This window comes from Strigops habroptila, chromosome 12 (assembly GCF_004027225.2).
Source record: "Strigops habroptila isolate Jane chromosome 12, bStrHab1.2.pri, whole genome shotgun sequence".
In the NCBI taxonomy this organism is placed as follows: Eukaryota; Metazoa; Chordata; class Aves; order Psittaciformes; family Psittacidae; genus Strigops; species Strigops habroptila.
Window position 1 is genome coordinate 25,358,241 of NC_044288.2, and position 26,125 is coordinate 25,384,365.

A 26,125-nucleotide genomic window follows, 5' to 3' on the forward strand; every position below is an offset into this window, starting at 1 on the left:
CAGACTGGTTTGGGTTGGAAAGGACCTTAAAGCTCATCAAGTTCCAACCCCCTGCCATGGGCAGGGACACCTTCCACTAGACCAGGTTGCTCCAAGCCCCGTCTGACCTGGCCTTGAACAATGCGAGAGTTGGAGCATTCACAACTTTCTTGGGCAGCCTCAGCTCCAGCGCCTCACCATTCTCACAGCAAAGAATTTCTTCCTTACATCTAACCTAAATCTCCCCTCTTTAAGTATAAACCCATCACCCCTTGTCCTATCACTACAGTCCCTGATGAAGAGTCTCTCTCCAGCATCCTTGTAGCCCCCTTCAGATACTGGAAGGCTGCTCTGAGGTCTTCACGCAGCTTCTCTTCTCCAGGCTGAACAGCCCCAACTTTCTCAGCCTGTCTTCATATGGGAGGTGCTCCAGTCCCTGATCATCCTCGTGGCCTCCTCTGCACTTGCTCCAGCAGCTCCATGTCCTTCTTATGCTGGGGACACCAGAACTGCACACAGTGCTGCAAGTGAGGTCTCACAAGAGCAAAGGGGCAGGATCACCTCCTTCGGCCTGCTGGTCACGCTCCTTTTGATGCAGCCCAGCACACGAGTGGTTTCTGGGCTCAAGGGCACACAGAAGCCGGGTCATGTTCAGTTTCTTGCCAACCAACACCCCCAAATCCTTCTCCGCAGGGCTGCTCTGAATCACTTCTCCACCCAACCTGCAGCTGGGCTTGGGATTGCCCCGACCCAGGTGTAAATTAATGAACATAATTTCAAACCACTTCTATTTTAAAAGGCATACATACATATAAGCTCTTCACTGCCTCTTAATTCAACTACTCAACATGAGAAAAAGAAAACAGCACTAACAACAATGGTATTTCAAGTCTATAGATAATAGACTGTAAATAATAGAATAATAACCCCAAATATCTAAAATAATTTTGTTATAGCTTTGTTATGTCTACATGTAAACTTAAAGCCCAGGAATCTGAATCACATCATTTGAGATTATTTTTTTTAAATATAGAGTAACACCCTAAATGTACCTGGCATTCGCTGTTGCACGCTGCCTGTTCACTGCACAACCCAAAACTTACAAACCCAAACCAACACGACTGTGAAACATGCAATTATCTGCAATCTGTGAGAACTTCTTTAAGCTTATCTGCATGTGAGTGGGAGTACATCTAGATCGATCTTCTGAACCATTATTATGTATTCTACTTTTGTAGTGTTCTCCTTCACCCTTTTTCTCTCCTATCACAGTCTACATTTGTTATGAAAACAATGCTCCAGTGGCCTGCTAATAAACGACCTTTCCATAACACTTTTGGAATTCCTCCAAGTACATGGCCCAAATGTGCCTGAAGTCCTTGAGGATGCTTTTGACTGTGCTTTACTTGACTCTTCAAAATGCTTTTGATTTTTAGAATCTATCTGTTCAGATCCCATTTATTTGGAAAGTCCATACACAATCTTCCAGCAACCTTCACGTGTGGAAACAAAGAATGAAGGAGTCAGTTCTCATCCCAGCCCTCAAACTCAGTGGACTAAACTCCTGTAGCATATGTGTCTGTAGCCAAATAGTTTAACTAAATGGTAAGAGAAAGACAAATAAGACAAAGCAAAATTAGTGAGAAGTTAGCTGGCTGTTCCAAGTAGTTGTTTGTTATGCCGAATATATCCTAGAAATTTGCATTAACAAAAGGAAAAGAAATTTTGTTTCACTATTCTGTTCCAGAACGTTTTGCATCATGTATAAAGAGATCAAAATATTGAGACATGATTGAAAATAGGCAGGCAGTTGTGGAGAAGGGCTGTACCTTGGAGCTTCTACACATTCAGAAACTTCAAGTTTCTGTATTCAGTTCAGAAGGTCTGCACTGATGTGGACACTCTAACACGGTACAGTGTCTGAATGCAGTTTTAACAACACTCCACATACTTAATTTCTTTCTTAAAAATAAAAAAAATATTAACACCCCCGTCCCCAGCACTAAGTGCCACTGTTCTATTCTTGGCTTTTTTTTTGCCATGGCTGCTGTAGCCTGTGCATAGCCATTCCGTACCCCATCCGTTCCTTCACTGCCTGGAAGGCTGCAGCCACAAAGATGCTGTGTGCAGATGTTACCCCGCTATGATGCCCTATGGGTTTGAGTTCATGCACTGCACTGGTGCATATGGGGCTATAGCTCATGTTGCTGCTCCATCCATTAATCTCTCATTTGTGCCGTAGCTCCCTCTCCTCAGGCTCACCCAGAGTGAGTGTGTTGGAATCAGACTGGCAAAGCAAGAAATACAGCTTCAACCCAGGAGCTGGCAAATATTTTGAAGAGCAACATGGGGGTTCTTTTAAGGCTAATGTTCAGATTATTCAATCATTAAACTGAACTTTGCTTGAATGACCCCAGATTTGGACCACTGCTCTTATACTACAGCCCACAAGATCTGAAGAACCTGATTTTGTAATCACCAGAAGAGTGACCATCATTCATTCTCCTGAAATATGGGAAAAACATTTCTAGCTACAGTCTTTCTTGAAGCTTAGCAACAGATCCTTGTGAGCAAGCTCAAAGAAATTATAGACATACATGCAATTACAACTGAAGGATTTGAACTGAAAATATTTGAAAGTATGAGACTAATTATAACACTAAGGAATAAGACTAATTTCTGTTTAATTTTGTCTTTTTCTCCTGGATTAAGTATTATTAATTATAATGGTACCAACTAAATTAATATCAATATAAAGTACTGGAACAGGCATTAGTACATTAGGCAATCTCACTCAAACATCCATCCATGAAAGCTCTTCTGTTATCCTCACTTATGACTCACGTGGTATTCCTCAGGGGTTGGTACTGGGTGCTGTTCAACGTTTTTGTTAGCCACATGGACAGTGGGATCGAGCACCCTCAGCAAGTTTGCTGATGACACTGAGCTGTGTGGTGCGGTCAACACACTGGAGGGAATGGATGGGATCCAGAAGGACCTTGACACGCCTGAGAGGTGGCCAATGCCAACCTCATGAAGTTCAACAAAGACAAGTGCAAGGTCCTGCATGTGGGTCAGGGTAATCCCAAGCACAAACACAGACTGGGAGAGACTGGATGGAGCAGCTCTGAGGAGAAGGACTTGGGGGTGTTTTGTGACAGAAAGCCAACCATATGCTGGGCTGCATCAAAAGGAGTGTGACCAGCAAGTCGAGAGGGGTGATTTTTCCCCTCTACTCTGCTCTTGTGAGATCCCATTTGGAGTACTGCATCCACCTCTGGAACCCCCAACACCAGAGGGATGTGGAATGAGTCCAGAGGAGGCCATGGAGATGCTGCGAGGGCTGGAGCAGCTCTGCTCTGGAAACAGGCTGAGAGAGCTGGGCTGCTTCAGCCTGGAGAAGAGAAAGCTCCTGAAGGGGAGACCTTAGAGCAGCTCCAGTGCCTAAACAGGCTACAGAAACCTGGAGAGGGGCTTTGGACAAGGGTATGTAGTGATAGAACAAGGAGGAACTGATTTAAGATGAAAGAGGGCAGACTTAGATTAGATTAGATATTAGGAAATTGTTTACTACGAGGTTGGCGAGACACTAGAGCAGGTTGCCCAGAGAAGCTGTGGCTGCCTCATCCCTCGCAGTGTTCAACGCCAGGTTGGACACAGGGGCTTGGAGCAACCTGCTCTAGTGGAAGGTGTTCCTGCTCATGGCAGAGGGTTGGAACTGGATGAGCTTTGAGGTCCCTTCCAACCCAAACCATTCTAGGATTCTGTGTTTCTGTTTTTGACCGGCACTTGCAGATGGCTCTGTGTGAGGTTCCCGAAGGTTGCTTGCAAAGCCATACTTTTCTCCCTGTTCTCTCTAAGCATTTCAAGCTTGAAAGCAGACCACTGCCTCTCTAGGTGTCTGGAAGTAATATGACCCAAACTGGGATGTTCAAAGGTGGTATTTTCATCATACCATCCTCTTCAAAATCAATGATTAAAGAAGCAATAAAGGAACACCTCTTAACTGGAAAATGCAGAAACCAGCACTTTGGAAAGGAGGAGGAGGAGACAGTTTGAAAGAGACTGCAAGAGGACAGTAAAAGTTAAAGAGCATTAAACAGCAGCTCCGAGCTTAAAGGTAAAGCAGCTAAGTACTGCAGAAATGAACCATAAAAATAGCACCATAAAAATGCTATGGCAATGTATTACTGCGTCCTTAGTTAAAGATATTTCAACTCTTCCATTACGGACCCTTATTTCAAAGAAAACAGAACAATTACACAGCCAGCCTGGGGGGCTGTTGCAGCCATAAAGAAGCAGCAGCCTAGGGAAGATATAGTCCATATTTGTTTGCTTTGAACCAGAAACAAGCACAGAAAAATCACCAAACATCCCTGGCAGTGTTCAAGGCGAGGCTGGACACAGGGGCTTGGAGCAACCTGGTCTAGTGGAAGGTGTCCCTGCCCACGGCAGTAGTATTAGACTAGATGATCTTTAAAGTTCTCTTCCAACACAAAGTATTCTCTGATTCTAAAAAAGCATAATTAGCGACTCTGTATGAATATTTTGTGATCTTGTAACTCCACCAAAAGCCACAAGCTACTAAAATACAGCTAAGCATAATGAAGTGAAAAATACAGAACCACAAAGCATACATGGATTCTTGGGTACATGAAAGAAGAGGGTTGCCTGAAGAGGGTAGATGAAAGCATGTGCAAGCAGTAAAAGCTTACCTGACGTCACAAAAAAAAGTTATTAACCCTCCCATCAATATTGGAAAAAAGAGGTGGAGAAAAGAAATATCTGGAAAGAACGTGCTGTCTCCACGCAGCCTGAATTTAGCCCAGAGTGCCTGAGGTAGCAAAGGAAAGAAGGGAGGGGAAAAATATTCGTACCAGGAAAAAAAATATAACACCATGCAGACACACGTTTTATTATTCAATGATTCCGGTTTTCAGTGCTGTGCGATAAAGAGACATCTGGAATCTAAATTGTGATCTGGGTTTTGTAGAGCTGACATGAAGCATTCACACAGCTCAGGTTCTGCTTTTTGTTTCACCATCAGTAATGTGACCACTTGCACATCATTTCCAGTCAAAAGCAGAATCGACTGGAGGTAACTGAAAGGTGAAAACTAAGAGTTGTGAAACTCTTTGTGATAAAGCAGGTGCTGTCAGTGCTGGCTTTGCCTCCTGAGCACTCCACTACTCACATTCATAAGATGACAACAAGAGAAAAAATGACAGAGTAGTGCACTGTGAAGAGGCAGTATAGGAGGGATCAGTGTTCCACCACAAGGTAAAACTATAAAGTAAAGGATGAACTAAAAAGTTAATAGTTACCAGAAAGATGTCTTTTTATTGGTTTTTTTGGATGCTGGTATGAATGTAGGTGAAAGACCAGTTTTAAAGTGAAAGAATTCCAGGCTAATCTGAAAGTCTCCAATGGTTCTGCAGGTACCAACTTCACAACTCACTGCAAACCAGAAAAAAAGAATTCATCATCTTCTGAGTTAATATTCTTGTGATGAAACTTGCCATCAGGTGCTGTCAGGTGTGTGGTTTCAGACAAGAAGAAAAATCGATCCTGAAGCAACTCTGGAATGGTCTTAGAACACAGAAATACTGTCAGGATGTTTTCTAATATCTTAATGCTTGCCTAGGAAAAACCTAGCTGCGGGAAAGCTCCAATGAATTTCTGGGTATCTCCAAAAAGTCCAGTATTCACAAAGTAACCTTTTGTCATCAACACCAAGGTATAGATATTCCCAGAGGTTTTAGGAGAACAAAAAAAGAAAAGGAAAAGAACCAAAGTTAGGAATAGAATTGAAAGTCTTCACTGACAGGGGACAGGCACAAAATCAGGCAGCAAAGGAAAAACAGCCAGGGAAATGCCCACTTTTCAGGGTGCCATTATTATGACAAAGAATCCCTTATGTGAATATCCCAAGGAATTACCTCCCTATAAAGTGTTTGATAAATTGGAACAATCCTAAGCCATCAGAAATGACATATTTCAGGTACTGTTGTACCCAAGAACAATTTCATATGAAAACAAATAGACAAGGAACAGCAGGGAGTCACTCTACACTAAAAGTAAAGGTATGTTATAATCCTGGGCAGTGAACTGCACAGCAATAACTGGCCTGGGCTGAACAGCACCAACAGTTTTATCTTGTAGTTCTTAGCAATAAATACCAAATTCTGGATGCCCAAATTAAGCTCTAAAGAGGAGCAGATGCTCTCACAGAAGCAGCAGTTCAGAGCTGAGCTTCACTCCTAATTTATTTTATTTTTTGGCCAAAGTTAGCTCCAAACTTCAATAAGTGAGAATCCCTTTCCTGTCTTTTTTTGGACACCTCAGGCTTTGGATAACTTACATTTGCTTCTCAGCCCCCCCTTCTTCATGGCACCCTCATTACCATTTTAGCAAAGTAGGGCAATGTGAATGAAGCCCCTGATGAGCATTTCAAAGCGGCACAGGAACACAGACTGGGCACAGACTCCCTGCTCTAGTTAGTCTCATTTGCTCCCCATGGTGCTACAACCACTGATTAACTGCTGAGTAACAACAGCCTGGGTGTTGTAAGCTTCAATCCAACTCTACTAACTCCTCCCAGAGCTCCAAACCAGAAGGCAATCGTTAATCAAATTTGGGGAGGGACTTGTCTGATGCTGCACAGCAGCGTAACTACACCACACCTAGCTACTCTGAGTGTGATTCAGCACAGTGGTGTAACTGCACCACACCTAGCTACTCTGAGTGTGATCCGGCACTGAATTCCTGGAAGGTTGCAAATTAAATATAACAGAAGCTGCAGCAACCAAGCAGCTGAAACCCTGGTACGAGCCAGCGTTACAGGCAGTCCAGCTCCCCTACCTGTGGCTGTGTTCCTCACTGTCTGGGCAAGCAGGAACACCCTCCTCTCCCATTCCCTTTTTTCAACACCACAATGGCTAATTTTAAATTCTGGCAGACCAGCTCCACTATTTAAAGCACAAGTTAAATGTGTTTAACATTCCATACTCCCACTGACAACAAACCAGAATATTTAGAACAGCAGCATGTCAGGCCTTTATTTATTTATTTCTCTGGCAGGACTAAGTGCTGCACCTTTTCATTTATATGCAACTGTTTGCCCCATGGGCATCAAGCTGTTAACATGTACAGAAGAGATTAAAATGAGCTTGCATGGGGGATGAAATATAAATTAAAATTATAGTACTGTCAGTCTTGGATCCGGGATTGTTTCTCAAGGTCTCCCAAAATGTATAATTTCAAATGAGCCTCTGTTACTTCAGGAAATGTAAAAATGTGTATTTTTTCAGCAACACAGCCAATATGAATTTTAAGTGGTCCCTGAGCCTGTGAGTAAAATATGCTGCACTAACACCACGAGCTGTGTAAGCAGGGATGGTGCAAATGAATAAAAGCCTTTAACATGGGGCATGTGAACATGTTCACCTGTCCACATTCCAATGCAAAGCAAATCCGAGGCTGGCGGGTATTCTAACTAACTCCCAGTGCTGTGCCCTTCAAACCCACTACTGACACAAGCTGAGTGAACCCCCATCTCTTAACGAGCCAAAGCAATTCTGTGTGCACTTGAGAGCACGGTGCAGGGCACCCCGGGGCACCCACCCATGACCCACCTGGTCTCCAGCGGGACGTTGCTGTTGAGCACCCAGCTGTCCTGCAGCTGCACGGACTCGGGGGTGGTGGCCAGGTCGTTGGGCGCCGGCGCGGGCGCGTGGATCTGGTTCCGGCGGTTTGTGAGAGAGTTCCTGTTGAGGGAGTTGGCAGAGGAATGGTGATGGGATAGCGAATGGTTGTGAGGAGGAGGCAGGGGTGGCCTCAGCGTTGACTGGCTGTGGTGGTTTGAAGGGCCTAGAACAGAGAAGAAAAACAGATCACAAATGTGTGTTGATAGTACCGTTCTCCCTTGACATTCTCAAAGGACCGCTGCCTGGAAAAAAAGCCAAATCCCACAGATATAGGAAACTAAGCCTACATGCCTTTTGGACCTGTAGATGTTAAAATACGGTTAAATCACATCAGTGCTTATTAGAGATCAGAGATATAAAACAGTGTTTTGAGGCTGCGCAGTTGGGATGGTCACAAAGACTATATTTAGATTTAAAAATACATCTTTATGGATTCTTCCTGGAGAAAAGATCCTCTGTGGAGGAGCAGGACAGCAGTCCAGCTTGACCATTCTGTACATCCACCCAGAGGAACTTTTTCCTCCCTGTTTCTAGCAGGGTCTTTAAGGAGATGAACCTTAATGGATTAAAACCAGCTTTTGAGAATATGGTCTTTAGGCTCCTATAAAGCTTACTCAGAGATCTCAATCTGCTTTCACTCGCTGTTATTTTACCAATCAGCTTCAAACGAACATTATTTGTTCCAGTGAAAGAAGATTAAACTTCAAACATGAAAAGGGAGCAACAATGCAATGATGGTATCTTTCATGTTCTTCCGTGTGATCGGGATTTGGCCTTTATTTTTCTATTTAGCAATGCCACAAACACACACGAAGATCTGAGAATTATGCTCCCCTTTCAGACTCTTTGATTGAAAATAGCAGATGATTTTTAGTGATAAGGAAGGATAGAAACTTTTCTCATTCTTTGAGTACTGACATATTTGCAGATAATGAAAATGATTTTTTGTAATCAATAAGGCAAGTGGATTAAAATAAAAAGCACATGAGAAGAAAATAGAATAAGCAGGTGTCACTTGAGCATAGTCACTTTTCCAAACATAAATGCAGAATGGTAAATAAGTTTAAGTGCAATTCCACATGTTAGAACTACTTACTTCTAATAGAAATAGCAAAAGAGATTAAAGAAAACAAACTGTGTGTTATGAACCGCATGCTTTAGTCATTATATTAAGTTAGAGCTTTCTAGTGAACAATAATCAGAAAAAGTTGTATTAGAGAAACAATAATTATACTGATGTATATTTGTTTTTAGAAACTGAAGCACATTGTGTACTTAATGAATCAAACAATAAAAGAACACATCACAAGGGGAAACCATTTGCAGCGAGACTGATCTGTTTTTATATGAAACAATGAAGTATAGAGAAACTGCTGAACTGATTAATTACCTGTAAATTGAGACCAATATTAAAAAAAAAAAAATAAAATAAAAAAGCCAAAAATCCCCTGATTCCCCCCAAACCCCAAAACCATTCCAGGGTGATTAATCCCAACTTAGAATCAGGCGACACAGCCAGGAACTGAAATCGGTGCATCATTTCAGGCTTTTGGATGCTAAAGTTCTGATCAAAACACCTTCTATAATCAGGGATATATTTTAGACTCACACAAGAGAGAAGTTACCAGTTTCTTTTCTTTTGCACAGGGAAAAGCACACGATACTGCAGCTTCAATGCTGGCAGTCAGAGGGGCAAACTGGCACAGCACCCCAAGCCACGGCAGTGACCGTGTCCTGCCTGTTTCCAGGCACCCAGCCGGGCTCTTCCAACACATGGAGTGGTAGCACTCAGGGACATGGGTTAGTGGTGGACTTGGCAGTGTTAGATTTATGGTTGATCTTAAAGGCCTTTTCCAACCCAAACAACTCTATGATTCTATGCAACACCCCTGGGACCAGTTCCTCTCCTAACCACTGCTCTGCTGACTGTCCACCTGGGAAAAGCAACTCACACTCCTAACAGCAGTACAACTGGCAAAGAGAAAGAGAACAGAGATTTTTGGAGAGAGATCATTCATTTTCCTACACATTTCTGTGGGCCTGGGGAAGCATAGGCTGATGAAGAAGAGACAGGTTTACTGGGGCTTGCACAAGGCAAGTAGAACTTCTCCTGTGACAAGAAACACAGAAGTTTTTCAGTCTTTTCTGAATGTCTGTTTCCTGAATGCTCACCCCATGGTAGTGTCAACTGCTTTAAAAACAAAGTCACCTTTCATGAACACATCCTAAATTTTAGGACCATCACATGTGCTCCTCTCTTCACTATCCTTGCCTTGGCTATGTCTTACTTAAGCTTGAAAGAGACTGTTTAGCCCCCGAATCTTTATGTTTAAAGCCCCCATTTGCACCTCCTAGAACACCAAATGTCTAATCTACACTAGGTCCTGTGCCATTCCCCAGCAGCATGTGGAGTAAGACACAGCAGGAAGAAAATGTGTTTGGACAACATCCACAGGCATAGAAGCTTAAGTGGAATTACTCTCCTAGTCTGTGTTCTGACTTTAAACAAAGCATGTTTGGATTTCAATGAGTGGATACTTATGAGTGATAAAATACAAACTTGTGCCCTTGTATTAAAAATTACTTCAGAAGATTCATGAGCTTCATATTTTCTCAACTTACTTTGGATGCAGCTTTTCCTTTTGGAGGATAACTATGGGAAAGTCATACCCACATAAACAAAAAAGTTTTCCTCTGAGAGACACAGTAGCGCCAGCTAAATAAAGACTCTGAATCTTGCAACCACAAATCATAGAGGCTGTTCTTAAAAGTGAGCCAACTGCACATCAATAAGAATGAACAGAATTTCTGTAAGATTAAGGAAGCAAGAACTGAATTCAAGTTACCACAAATTAATTTAATCTTCCTCGAGACTCAGGTCCCACACAGTAAATAAAAGATACTGCGCAAAATAAGCTGTGCAGAAGTAACTGAATATACACTACTGCAGCTGCAAAACCTCAGAGATCTGGCATAAGATGAATGTAGCATTTAATATAGAATAATAAACCAAACACCAATATCAACATTATATAGATATACTTAGTTTATATTAAAACATATAAAGGCTTATATATATATAAAAGTACTAACTAGGGAGCATGCACACACACTCGTGTATATAGGAGAGAGATACAAGCTTAATATGTTGCTTCTTCATAAAACTGTTTAAATGAATCAAAAGCAGAAACTGAACACTATTGAACTTGCCAGGGATATAAAATTGGATTCACATCTGAACATCTGAGCACTTCTTTATGAGCATCTTTGCCTAAATTAAAACTTCAACAGCACTACCTGCAAATCTGCTGAGCTCTGAAGTTCAGAAAAGTAAATCACTTGCCCTGTAATAAAAGATCAGCAGCCTAAAGGACTGGCACAACGGATCTTAGGACATGACATGCTCTGTGGTCTCTCACAAATTGCTTTATTATTTAGAAGCTTAACCACACTGTGTCTAGATGGAATACATCTGGCTTTTTACATCAGGAAAGAGATTTTATTTTTGAGATAGCAGTTGCCAGTATTGGTTTGGGGAAAAATACTGAGGAAATTAAGTCTTCTCAATTATTACATGAAGTGGGGATTTCACTAGAATACACTCTACAGTCTCAAACATTTAGGATTTAAGGAGAAGTCTCTTAGAACTGCAATGGAAATCACAGAACTGGAAATCTGACATACTGGTACTCTCCATGTTTTGGCTTTTTTCATTTTTTTAATTTCTGATTTCATTCACAAATAGACAAACACACCTAATTCTAATGAACTTTAGTACACATTGATTGTGCTGAGCACTTCTGAAAAATCAGGGCTTGATGACCAGATAATCAACACGCGATTCTTCAAGAGATCTTACTGCAGTCAAGAATATCAGCAATGCTCATTTCAAATTAGAAGCTGAGTGTGGATAAATTGTGTTCTAATTAAGTGATCTGAGAATACAAAGTCTGATCTACATATCTTTGAAGCAATCATAAGCTATCCAGCCCTTAGTTGAGTTTAATCATAACCAAAATGCTAAAAAAGGAAAAAAAAAAGTTTTTTTCCTGTTCATTCTTTTATCCAGTGAAACCATTAAAGAAATTGTTGGAACAGAGATAAAATGTCAGTTAAAACAAGATGCAGAATAGCACTTGTCCCCTTAGAAACAAAAAAACCCACCAAACCCAACCAACCCTGAGCAGAACTCTGTCACTATGATCTTTCCTTTTTCTGCATGCACAGGGACACTAAAAGATCTGCAGCCCAAAGTACAACCCCGAGGCCACTGCCCTGCTGCGCATATGGCAGGGGTGCCGTGGGAAGTGCTGTGTGATGGGCAGCTGCCACGCATCCTTCGGGAGCCTGTGCTGCTGCATCACAACACAAGCCCAGCAACCTCAGGGATCAGGGAAAGCCGTGGGATGTCACAGTGTTTCATGTACAATGGCGATGGCTGTCTGCTCCTGAGCACACACTTCCAAACATCACTTCTCACCTATTTTTGCCATCCAAATATTGTCTAAAACACAATGTGAAACTTCAGATCCACTTTAACACGGGCAAATTACTTTCCAAAGTTTTTCCAAGGCTGTGGTACACTCACTTAACATGTGCTAAATCCCAGCAACACAATGATCTGAGAACAAGTCAATCCCCAACCTCAGAGATTAAATTCAAAGCAGAATCAGCAGCACCCCTAATCTAAGCAAAGCAGTTCTTTGTCAACACTACCTCAAAAAAGTAACCGTAGATTGTATCTCAGTTGTGCTGAATTATCCTCTGTGCCATGATTAAGTGTTTAAAGACATAGAAACACCTCCTCATCAATCCTTTCCACAAAAGAACTGAAAGAAAAACAACAAACATACATTATTTTTCTGAAATGAGCAACGATGCAGCTATTTCCTTACACTTCTAAACAATACAAATACTGAATGCAAAAAGATAATGAAGCTGATGAATTGAAAGAAAAAATTAAGTAAACCTACAGAAAATCCTTGTTAGCCAGCATTAGAAACCCAGTCTTCAGTATTCCTAGTTCTTTATTCAAACAACTCAACCACAAGGAAACCACATCATCTGCTATCACAATGAGGAACAGGTTTTCCATAGAACCACGGGGCCACCTTCCAAGCTAAATTCATCTTCAAAGGCAGATCACATTACTCAGAGTCAGGAAGAAAAGAAAGCATTGAAACACCAGGAATATAATACAGTATTACAGGGAGCTGCCGTCTCCATGGCCAACTTTCACCTGGGATTTCAGCCCTCACTGGACTTTGGTGGGGTAGGACCAGGGCTCCTTCCCAGCAGTACAGAATTGGTTTAATGCTGTGTCTGCTTTAGTTCTTCTGTTTGTTTAATTCTCTACACTATATTGTGCAAGGCCACAGTTAAATGGAATCTAAACATTCGGAAAATGTTTTCAACGTATGCTGTAAAGAAGCAAGTTATCTCACTCCTAACCATGGATATCATTAACTCTCTCGTTGTTGTTGTAAACCCAAAACATTTGCCAGGTGTTCCTTCTTTTGTCTGCATGTTTTTACAGTGTTTGAGGCAAGAACAGGTTGAATGACTGGCTGTCATCCCAGACTGTACATTTCAAACTGAAAATTCAGTAAACGTGTGGTATAAAATTGTAAGTCACTTATCAGTCTCTGCCAGTGCACTGCAGCCACCTCCTCAGCGCAGTGATAGAGTAGAAAATAAAATGCTGCTGTGGCAAAAAAGAAGCAACAAAACCAAACAAAAAATACTCCATTACGTACCCACAATATCCAGATAATCACAGAGAAGGGGAAAGGTGGTTTAACGGATAAAGTCTAGGACTTTGTCATAGTTTCTGTATCCTACTCTGACTGAGCCAACCTCTGAGCGATTGTGGACGAATCACTTGTTATCTATAAGCGTCTTTATCCATATCCTTTGCAGGAGTGCTGAAGGTAAATTACCTTACCACTTACAAGGCAATCAGATACTAATGCAGTAGGAGCCAGTAAAGTGCTTTCTGTCTGCGGCTCCCAGCTGCGGGGCACGAGTTCATCGCACGGGAGGCAGAACCAGCAGCCACCAAATTAACTCTGCCTGACCTGAGCTGGGGCTGTGCACACAGAGTGTGGCAGCTACTCCAGAGCGTTCCCAGAACTGGAGGTGGTGAGATGCTCTGTGCAGACATCCAAGTGCATCTAAACAGAAGTGCCCTGCTTGGAGCAGGATTATTAGCTGCTATTGTCAGCACAGCATCATAGAATCAACTGGTTGGAAAAGACCTTTAAGATCATCAAGTCCAACCGTTCCCCAGCACTGCCGAGGCCACCATTAACCTTCAGTGACAACTAAGGGACACATCTACATGGTGTGTGAACACTTCCAGGGACGGTGACTCCACCACTGCAGCCTGTTCCAACGCCTGACAACCCTTTGGGGAAGGAATTGTTCCCAGTATCAAGCCTAAACCTCCCCTGGTGCAGCTTGAGGCCTTTTCCTCATCCAATCACTTGTTACTTGGGAGAAGAGACTGACCCCATCTCACTACAACCTCCTGTCAGGTGGCTGTAGAGAGCGATAAGGTCCCCCCTGAGCCTTCTCTTCTCCAGACTAAACCCCCCCAGGTACCTCAGCCGTTCCTCATCACACTTGTGCTCCAGGCCCTGCACCAGCTCCAGTGCCCTTTTCTGGCCCTGCTGCAGCACCTCAATGTCTCTCTTGTAGTGAGGGGCCCAGAACTGAACTCATTGCTGAATCTTAAAAGTGGCAGACTTGGTGTTTGTGCTACATGGGTGGGTTGGTTGTGAAAAAGCGGTGTGCATGCTCATCAAGCAAAGGAAAAGAGGTAGGAGCCTTTATCAGGAGTCTAATCTAAGGGATTACAGTCATATAACCAATTTTCTCAAGTGAGGGTCACCTATAAAAAGGTTAAAACCCACTGCTCTACAAAATAGTATTATCTGAGACACAATGTACTAATTATATTTGCTGAAATACATCACTTAAATATTCACTGTCACAATGCATGAGGGGTACTAGCAGCAGAAAATAATGGCTAGTCAATGGCAAAATGCAGCACTTTAATAATAATGCTTTATGTGGACTCACTGTCCTGTGGTACTTTATATATGTATGTATGTGTGTATATATTTTGTGGTAGGCATACTTCCATTTTTACATATCATACAAATAAGTCACAGAGAGGTTAAAGAATCCTCTTTCCAGCTGAAAAAGAATCCACGTATTTCACATCTTTTTCAATCAACCTTTTCATTTAGTTTTCCAATAATGAAATAGATATAAAACATATTCCAGAGAAACTAAGGGTGTATTTATCTTCTTTAGCTTAGATATATGACTTTGTCTGAAGAAGGCACTGATGTAAGAAGAACTAAAAAGAAAAACATACAGATATATTTCTCAAGCAATGAAGTTCATTATTGCTGTCATCATTACCATGGAATAGTTTAGCGCAAAATGCTCAGTGTTGCTCTATAGACGTGATTCTGCAGAATGGGAAGGAGTTGAACCCTATCTAGATACTTACACAAATCCTCTCCAAAGCTTACACAGTTTGATACACTGAGAATCCCATCAAAGGGAAAGCAAAGACCTACATTTTTCTGAACAATATACACAAATTTGTGAACAGAAATATTTAGGCCAGCAGAGTAAGCCTGGTGGCGTTTCAGAGCTTGAAAACTGCTGTTTCCCTGGATGGTCCAAGAGGGAGCCTGAAAATTTTCACAGTGACATAAAAATAATTGTACTGTAATTTCCAGTTCATTGTGATTCTGGAGTCAGGTGCAATAGAAAGTCATCCCCGAAGCTATTAGAGCAGTACTTTGGGTTTTACATAACACAGTCAGCTAGCACACAAAGCTGTTTTCCAAGGGGGCAAAGAAATGCCAGCCACAGGTGTTTTAATGCAATGCATTACCTCGATTATTTCAGGAATGTCACACAATGTATTACACATCATCCAAAATGATATTTTTTTTTTGTTAAACCTGACCTCATGAAAATATTACACAAGAAAGTGTTTCTCAAAATACATTAATGAAAGTAACTCTGTCAGAGAGAAGATCCAAAAGGAAACTGAGATCTCAGCAATTCCTAGGTGAGCTTTTTAACAAATCAGCCTTCCAGGTACTGCAGCTGCTTTAAGAAGGAAAAATTTATTGGCAGAGTCACAATTTGAAATCTTCTGTTGTTCTAAGAGTCTGCAATGACAAGTTTCACCACTGAGAACTTTGGCAGCTGAATTATTAATGAAACTAAATATCTGTTTAGTTTCATTAATGAACTGGCTTTCAGAATCAAGTAATTTCTCTGTTTCTCAGGCAGTATTTGCATCACTTCTCAGCAGCACTAACTTCTGTCAACTGCTGACTTTTTTTGTTATTCCATCTTATACTGCTGCCTTGGGTTGATTCACCATAATGCATACTGCACACCAACCTAGAATGTTTTCAGTTCAACAGCACTACCAACAAAACTACACTAGTTTTCTTGTTTAAAGGAAGAAAAGAAGTTCTACCTTCCTGTCCTGGTTTCGGCTGTTGTTAAGCCACGACACGTATTACGATGCTCTTCCATGGGTTTTCAGGGTTAAAGGTGTTCCAGAAATGTTTCCAATTTTACCCCTCCAGCCCAAAGAAAGCATTAAAATAATAATAATGAAATACAGATTTTCCTTTAGGCTGAACCACCTGATAATCAAATGGTGGAAATAAACACTGATATATGAGTTGTCAACATGAAGACTTACTGGCATATACCAGTAAATACAAGGCTCCTGAAGGAGCTTCCTGGGACAATTCAATTTCACTGCTCCTGGGAAGCCAGTTATTTACCACCTGGACCATCTATTTCCCAACATGTAGAACAGGAAAATATAATCTGTGTAATGAAAAGAGAGGAACATTGCACAGTGCTATAATAAAGAGAAGCAAATACAATGCAATGTATATGTTGCATCGAATCAGACTTGTAAACAGGTTACTTCTCTTTCTATAAGCAGCCAAGATACAAGTAAGTACAAGACAGAAACAAGTAGTTGTCAGCCTCCAGGGTACTGCAAGCAGCAATACTACACCACTAGCATTTCTTCCATAGGCAGAGGAATTTGGTTTCAATTCTTTATTGGTTGGTATTGGACAAAAAAGAAAGTCACAAATGATTCAAATAAGCAGAGTACTGTCAAAGGTGCCTGATTTTTCAAGGTTTATCATAAGTTAATTTCAGCTACCACAAACTACAGGTTCTGTTATTCAAAAGACGAAACCATGGGTTAATGAGTAAAAATACAGGGTATCATAAGGGGTGTATGAAAGCCCTCACACGGTCTATCACTTGGCAGCAAAGAAGCCAACATTAAGCCAGCAGTTCTTATAAAAGTTTTTAATTAGATATTTCAGTGTGTGAAAAGAAACAAAAACCAAACTAAAACCCAGCCTTAGCCCTGGAGTCACAGATGATAAACCAGAAAACTAATAGAGGACAATTTCAGCCATGGAAATGATCAGTCTCTGCCACTGGGTGCTGCAGCTGGGCTGAACGTCTCAAAATATGGTGTCTGATGTGACCAGCTTCAGAGGCTGATCCCAGTCCCCATCACCCACAGCGCGGGTGCCCGGCAAACTCCTGTCCTTGACCTTCAGCATGGCAGAGCTAAGGGAAACCCAAACTCCAGCAGATGCCAGCAGGCACTGCCCAGGGATCAAAGGACTCTGAGCGCAGGGCAGCAAAGCCAAGGCCAGCCCAGTGTGGGGAATGTCAGTGCTGGTCTGGGAACCACCATGTGGTCCCCACACGCACCGCACGCTGTGTCCCTGCTGGTGCCCGAAGGGCTGCTTCCGGCACAGCTCCATGCCAGCACCAAAACAGCTTTCAGACTGCAGCTGGCTCTCAGTCAGCTCAGAGACCAGGAAAATCAACTGCCTCACAGCATCGTGATGAGGTACCCACTGAGTTTATGCTGTCCAGCAATCCTCTCAATAGTACTGGATCAAATACTTAACTACTGCTGCATTTACCAAAAACAGATTTACTGCAAGCCAGAAAAACACTCCTTGGCAAAGAGGAGAGGAAGCAGCCCACTAAAAACCTTGACTGGCTGGAGAAGACCAAGTGTTGCATTATTTAAATAGCATTACCAAGTTCCTGCAGAAACTTAATCCTCATCAAGATGTTAAACCTCGGTTCAATTCTCTATTATGAGTCTGAAGAGGCTCTCAGAACAAGGCTATGGGTCTTTTTTTTTTTTTTTTTTCTTTTTTTAATTAAAATACACCTGTGTAATCACTTACAATCAGCGAAAAAGAAAACAGAGTCACTACTCATCCCCTGGGACTGTGCTGCTCACTTATCCTCTGCCCAGTTTAACCAGCCTGCCCTGACACCATAATTACAATGCAACTATAAGCTTTAGGCTGCCACTTTAAATATGCACTGTTCTTACTTCTCCAGCATGGAGAAGACAATCGAATTTACAACCTGGAGAGACTCTGTAATCTTACTGGCAGACACCAAACACTGAAGTGCTTCCACATTATCAGAGCAAACAGAACGCAGGGAACTGTAATGTTTTTTGTCAATGCTTCTTGTTCTTGGTGTCAAGGGTAGAGTCAATAGCACAGTCCTGCCCAATATCTATCTGGCATACAGTTTTGAAAACACAGCTTTGCCCCAGGTACTCAGATCAACATCATCTTTACCTGCCCTTTTTTGTTTCAAGGCCATGATTTGATTTTTCTGAGAAGACCAGCAATGCAAAGAGACTCAAGTAAAGAGCCATATAAAATATGGTATTAATTAAGCAATGAGGGAACAGATTCTATTTTCTATTTAAGGTATAAAAGTAGCTATGATAGAATTATACAGTGTCTGATTCCACCATAGTACTAAGTGGAGTTTAGCACCATGAAAAGAAAGAGAGAAAACAGCTTTCTAGTGCAATTCTGTATTCACAATAATGATAGTGGCAATATTAAAAATGAATTTAAAAATTAATTTAAAAATGGGAAAAGATGATGACCTCAATATTCTGTTCATTAAAGTCATAGGATAGTAGAAAGTAGTTAAATACCAAGATTGCAGTTTGGCTAAAACCTCTGGATAAACATCTGCCACCTTGCAAAAATTGCTAACAGCTTTTTCTAATGAAGAGAAGTAATTGAAACCTATGGTTGAAATCTCTGCTTTAAAATGCGTATAGATTACTGGAATCCCTTGGACAGGAAGGGTTCATGGCAGTTAAAGCCATAAAGCAATAGATGAATTTCCGAAAACCCACACACCAAGGGGCAAAACTTTTTGACATTGAAGTTGACTTGTGAAATCGTGACAGAGAAGAAAAGGAGATAAGGAGGATTCTGAAGTCAGTCAGAGTTCTGCTTCTTTGAGACATGGGGGCAAGGAAAAAGTCAGAAGGGAAAAAGCCTCTAAACAAATATCTTCTATGAACACTTAAAGTAACCTTCTACGTAGAAAGGAAGCTTCTTGATGATTGTGTGTGCTACATGTATAGGTTACATGCAGATCAGCAAGTAATTGGCACAAACAGATTTACAGATGAGAGTAGAAGGTCCTAGACCCCCCTCTTCTACACTAAATGCTGTTTGGATAGTGTAGGGTGGTAAATTTGGACTAGATTTAGTTCGATACACCGGGACTAAGAGTCCCTGCCATCCATGTGCTTTGAAGCAGTCTCATGCACCAGTCATTGTTTCCACCTCTCAGGTCCTCCCTAAAAGAGGGAGCTCATTTGCATGGATATGGAAAGATATTAAAAATTTAATAGATATTAAGTTGCAAGTTTGTACTTAAACAATCCAGTCAGATTAGTTTGGTTCGATACCACAACTATGATACAGAATGACAGCACACAATCTTCCTATTTCTAAATAAATATGCAAGAAATATCTGTGCTAAGTCTTCGCAGCTCTCTAGAGATACATGCTTGACATGCCAAGGCTTTTCTGAAAGGACCTTTTATCAATCACGTTTTCCAAGGAACATTCAGAAGCAAAGAGGTCATCAAGCTTAAATTCTGAAATCAAGAGATTTCTTTTTTCCCCCAAAATATCTCTAGTATTTTAATTATATTACTCACAGTAAATTATAGCTATCTATAGTTTTAGGTAGGGGGATACTTATTAGGTGTCCCTGCTTAACATGGAATGAACCAAAATCAAATTACTTTAAAAAATAAACCTTATCTAGCTAAATTGTTGCTGCGCCTTTACGAAAAAAAAAAACCCAAAAAAAAAACCCTGTGAATTTTTAGTAATTTTCTTGCTACTGGTAAGTGTTAAACATATTAATTTATACTCATTTTTCACCTCAGACAACACCGCTAATAGGGAGATTTATTCTGGTAACAAAGAATCAGACTGCACCTTCAGAAGGGTGTCACAGGTGGGTACACGCATGTGACACCTGAATTAGGAATAAGTATGATCTTTTTATCAAACACAGCTCTCAGAAATGACAGTTATCTTTGACATAGTCACAAAGGCATGTGGATGCCCAGATAGCAAAGATTTTGTTTTAAATTAGTGTCTTTTGGAAGAAATATTCACAAACATGGGAAGGTGGAAGAGATGTTAAACTGAACAGTAAACATAGTATAGAAAGAGATCATAAAATCCAGTAACCTTGTACTCTGGCAACATCAGTTATGGAGTTTTACTTGTCAAAACTGCTTGTAGTCAACTTTACATACACTTGATCAATACCAACAACCACCATGCAATAATTATGACAATACTCAGTGTTCTCTAAAATATCTGCATTGTGTTCTTTTTAATGTGCTTCATAAATGAGGCCTCATAAGGTAAGGATGTATCAGTATTGAATCATATGACTGAACCCTAGTCCCTTGGTTTTACCCTGGTTGTTGCATTTGTACAACAGGCCTTGCTCATCTGGCACATACATTTCTCCAGTCACAACAAATTGAACCACATGAAAACTAATTCCACTGGATGCTAATACAGAAAGTAACCCATGTTTAATTTTAACTATTTCTTTTTTCCACGCAGAATATATGAATAATGTGTTTCAGTAAGCAGAAACAAATGGGACAACTTCTACATTGGATAAAGATCTAGAAACGCTACGTTGTTCTGCCTGACCTTTTAGATAGCTGCTAAAAAACAAAACCGAAAAAACCTCAATGAAAACCCCACAGCTGATCATAGATTTTCCAAATGATACATAAACCAAGTCCCACCCATTGCAGAGGATTGCATTTTTAAGCTAATGTGTAATTAGTACATCTTAACAGAAATTAAAAAAAGCAAAAGCTACCCTCTACAGGGCATGCAAGTCAATCACCGTTAAAGCTTAAAGACTGCTCCATGCATATTTTCTGCATCATAAAAAGCAGTCTGGAATAAAACCCAAACTACACATCTGTGTAGGATGCTGATAGACATCTTGATACGGTTTCACGATTTCAATTTACTTGCATATTGTTTGATACAAGCTCAGGGAAATATGGCAAGCTGTGCCATGAATGGAGGGGAAGAGAACAAACTCTGTTGCTGTATGTTGGTTTTTTATTAACTGAGACTCCACAAAACTCTAAATTTATGAACTACTCTCGAAAAAGTATTAAATTATTCATCAGTGATAAGACAATTAAGAAGCAAACTAAGGAGCAAGTGGAAGCTTGGTCCTGAGGGAGAACAGCTGGTCCTCTCATTTAAAGTATGTTTTGGAAGCAAAATACCCTTTGAACAGAAGGAACCTGCTGCTAAAGAAGCTTCAGAGTCAAATTTAGGAGCAAGTGACAAAGACAGACTCATGTGAAGAGTAAGGTGGGTATACTCCAGGTATCACTGTGTGGCTGGTGCAAGCTGCATACCCCCTGCTTTTGGCAAAAAGGTGTCGTGACTTTATCACACTCAGAAGCCACAACAGATGGCAGCCACCTCAGCCACTGGGCAACTGCTCTGCCAAGCTACAGTGAAATTAGCTCAGAGCTTAAGGAAAGATGCTATTTGTACTGAATAAACCCTTAGCTGAGCACGGAATCTAGTGGTAAGGATGGTATGCAGGTCACTGAATCAGCCTGCGCCCCCTTGTTTATCAAACAGAAAAGCACACCGCAGCCCCTGAAGGGCATTGGGATGGTAATATAGGAAAGTTCCACAAGCAGCCTGAGATCTTCTCAGGAGCAGGTACCATGGATGTGCTGAACATGAGCACTGTCCATCTGCAACAGTGGACAACCACCCATGGTCAGGAAGGGAGATTTCACCTTGGTGGTTGAGATGGTGCAGGTACTACCGGAAAGAAAAAGGAACTGTATGATGTTAGTGATATGGAAAGCCTTTCAGAAGTGGAAAAGAGAAGGAAAAGAGAAATCAAGACTTTGGTACAAGGCCTTTTATGAAGGAAACAGCAGGTGCAAATACAGCACCACCCTGCTTTAACAGACTGGTTGGTAGTGCCAGAGCTCTGAGGGTGTCTGAAAGACCTATCATTAGTTACCATTGCTCCATTCCTTCTTATCCCTCTCTTTCTGCTACCTACTTATCTTATCTTTAGCTTGTGGGTTTTTTCATACTTTCCTTTTTGTAGTTTTTATTTCTTTTCCTGTCCTGCCATCTCTGCCTTGCCATCTCTGCAGCAGTTCGGATTTATCCCTCAGCTAATCATCTCTTACAATCTATCCTCCACAGTAATCCATCTTAAACTCCTAGTAAAAAAACCCCAAACAGCAAACCATCTCTCACTCACAGCATCACGAAGGACTTATTATAATTCCATTGCTGAAATACGTAATTAATGACAAGTACGATTTGTGCTCTTTAAAGACAGTATCCTTAAACAAGTCCACAGCAACAAAACCCCTTCTGTAGCACCTACTAAAATATGAAACCCCCACTCACCGGCACACCTTGTTATTTACAGCTGAGAAACTTTTTCAAATAACATAAAGGTCCTTATTTTCTTTTTTGTGACACAAAAATGCGAAATCAGATGCTTCATCTTCACTTTGTACAATCCTACTTCCTAATTAGATAAAAGACTGCTAAGAATTTGCCTTTCTAAATGCCATCCTCTTCTTTCCCTTATTTCGCCATGTGTGTGGAGAATCTGTACAGCCCAAAGTAGAAAGACACAAAAGTTTTTTCTTTTCCTAATCAAATAATTGTGCTTAAAATTGTTATTTCAATTCTTGTATAAGACTCAAACATCTTGTGTAACTGGCAGGAATTCTGACAGCTCTGCAAAGCACCAAATTAGTCTCAGCCTGTTTCAAAACCTGATTCATCATATAAAATACAACAATTCCCATTCCAATCTTTCTGTACCTATTTGTTCACTTAGGTCAGCTGGCAAAATAAACATTTCAGCCTTTCCTACTGCTCCAGATATGTCATGCCAAAGCGGGTTTTGCATAAAAAGAAATGGCATGCTACTATCTTTGTAACATTTTCAGGGCCTTAGTTATAAATACTTCAGATGATGCTTTAGACAGGAACTCAAGTGATGCAGATTTCAGCTCTTCACATGAACAGCGGGGAGAGTTTCAGATTCAGTTTGAAGCAGCCCTATACTAATTTATCCGAGATGGTCAACAAAAAAAGGAAGCATAGACAAAGCAGAATTTCTCAAGTGATGGAATTTATACCTATCACTAACAATTTATTAGGTACACACAGTTATCTGAGCATATACAGGTACTGGCTATTCAGGAATACATGGGGCAACAGCGTGGTGTACAAAAATGATCATTGATATAGAAAACTGATTAGTTTAGATATCAGATAAGATATAGAAAACAGCTCAGGAACAAACAGCGAGCAGGTGAAGCACAGAAATCCTGCTGGAGAGCTATCAAGGATGGGACAAGGGAACTGCATAGGCTGGAGGAATGCAGTACTGAACACGGTAAACTCTACTACACACTTTAGGCATATCTACAGAGCTAGACCACGTACAGCTAGATCACATACCGCAGACATACCTACCTGTAATTACTTATAAATACACACCCACCTTTTTGGATTAGCGCTACAAATGTGCAGCGGTTTGTGTAATGTACAGCTTTTCCCTTAGTTCTAGTTATATACTACTTTGTTTCCAAATTCAGAGACATTACTGGGAAGTCCTATGACATATGCCTCTTGAACCTCAGTACTATTTCAGAGTGATTTAAAAATAGGCAGCCAATAGCTATACAGCCACAGAACAGTAAATTGAAAAGACACTTTCATGGAGACATCATTATTCTTCCAACCCTGTAGTTTTCGCAAAACTGAATTGTTTTTCTTTCTCAAGATGGAATGATTTTTGCCAAAACCCCTTCTGCTAAGGGCCAAAAAGCCCCAATGATCTTACGCCATGTTAAAGGAACTATTTTAATCCTGCCACTTAGACATAGAGTTTGAAGGGTCAACCTCATTCAGAGCAAAGATTGATAAAGGAATTATTTTAACCACAACGCTTCAAGATACCATCTTTGCAGTCAATCCTATTCAAAGCAAGCAATGACAAGACAAAATTGATACTTCTATCTCTTCTATAGCCTTAAAAAAATTATTTCCTAAGCTAACATAAACAGATCTGTCTCCTCTTTATGCATTAACAATTAATATGGATCCTGCTTATAGACATCTGTAATGCTTTGGGCTGTATTTATGGTGTGATAACTGTGTCATTTTGAGACACTGTGCACCAAGATGATAGAAAGACATAGCCAAACTGTTTCACTCATGCTCCTACCTAAGGGACAACACTGTTATCTTGTTACAAAATACTGCCCCAAGCAATGAAAAGTTTCATAAATCTTTTTCTACCAGTGTTGTCAGCTTCTATTTTTGCCTGTGGCTGAATGTGATTATAATCTGTTTTCACCGTACAAGAAAACAAAGTGATCTAGAATATAATGACTGGGGAACATTTTGGAGCCCTCCTGAGCTGCAGGATATTTCCAGCTGCTAGCATAGCTGATAACGGACTTAATAGAGCTAATGATTTCTAATACCACTAACACAAGACTATTTTCACAGTGGGTAAATAATGACTCTTTTGTTTTGGAAATAGTTAAGGAGTCATGTAGATGTTTGATAAGTACACGATACAGTATAAATGCAGCAATATTTGGGCAACAAATGGCAGATTACACCATAGCTAGAAGATAATATACTTTTTTGTTTCCGTTTAAGAACTTAAAAGTTTATAACCCTGTTAACACCACTGTGACAGCAAGGAGATTTCACTGTAAACAGTTACAAGTAATGTTTTAATCTAAGCATAAAAAAGCATCCATTCGTTTCAGTGCACTGCATCTTTGTTTTTATGTTGGCAATTAATATTACAAATCTTCACTAGAAATGCAATAAAAACTAATTGGATAGTAAAAGAAATTTTCTTGAGGGTTAAATGCAAAATCTACGTCGATGGGGCAAACTATGAATAACATGTAAGCTCTAGAGTATTTTACTTCATCATGATTGTGAGTTTCTGATGAGGATTAACAACATTTACTTAGTTTCCTCCTTTGTTGGTGTGTTGTGATCTGTACTCCCCATTCAAAGGCATGTGTTCCCACAAGGGAGAACAGTCTGTGGGCTGGAAGATTCCTCCCAGTTCTTTGTTTGTATGATATAATTAAAAAAAACCCCCAATCATCCAAACAAAAACAATTCCTATGGTAAAGATGTATTTCTCCTTCCCTTTTCTCTCCAGCAGTTACGTACCTACGTATGTTACTCATACAAATGTTCTATCGTTCCTTAAAAGCCATTTGAACATTATTTCACGTCAGGTTCATGGTAGCTGTAAGGACCGTTTGGGACTTAGCCTCACTGCAGTATCCTGCAAACCCAGCGTTTCATGCCCCCCTCCCCTAGCCCTAACTCTTTCCCTTCCAGCATTCCCTGCCCCGTGCTTGCTTCTCTGCTTGGGGCCTCCAGCTCTTCTGTGGCCCTGTCACTGCTGAGCGGGGACAGGGTCAGGCCTCATCACAGGAAATTGCAAGCAGCAGCCGGGAATGGCCTGAAAGGGGCCTCCCCATGTCATGAGGGGGTCTGAGACCTCTATGCTCTATGAAGGGGGCACAGTGCGAAGGGCGGACAGGTCATAGAGGACAGAGTGCTGGTTTGAAAGTAAAACTGACTGAGAAATTGTGCAGTGCTGGAAGCATGGCCGTTAGCACATAGCTTTACTACCATTTGAGTCTTCTGAGCTATATTCAATAACAAAGGGTGTTCCCCGATTAGGACTGTATTTCAGCATGCTGTGTGGTCCTCTATCACCCAAAGTGGGTGGTATCAAGCTGCTTACAATCCAAACTTCTCAATGAGCAGAAAGAAGCTTAAGTATAATTCTGATGAAGGAAACAAAGTATGGTTTAAATAAAATATATCAAACTAGGCAGAGCTCCTAAAGTCAAAATTAAAGAAATAAAAAGACTTATGGCATGAACAGAGGACAACAACTGG

General features: G+C 40.9%; 1 protein-coding gene across 22 annotated transcripts in view; it reads right to left on the reverse strand.

The window, feature by feature from the left end:
* TENM2 (teneurin transmembrane protein 2) overlaps window positions 1-26,125 on the reverse strand; it is a 689,309-nt gene that overhangs the window by 175,218 nt on the left and 487,966 nt on the right. For all 22 annotated transcript variants that reach the window (XM_030503751.1, XM_030503752.1, XM_030503763.1 and 19 more), the window contains one exon: window positions 7,614-7,848. In XM_030503751.1, the coding sequence (XP_030359611.1) occupies window positions 7,614-7,848 (235 nt within the window). The remainder of the gene's footprint in view (window positions 1-7,613; window positions 7,849-26,125) is intronic.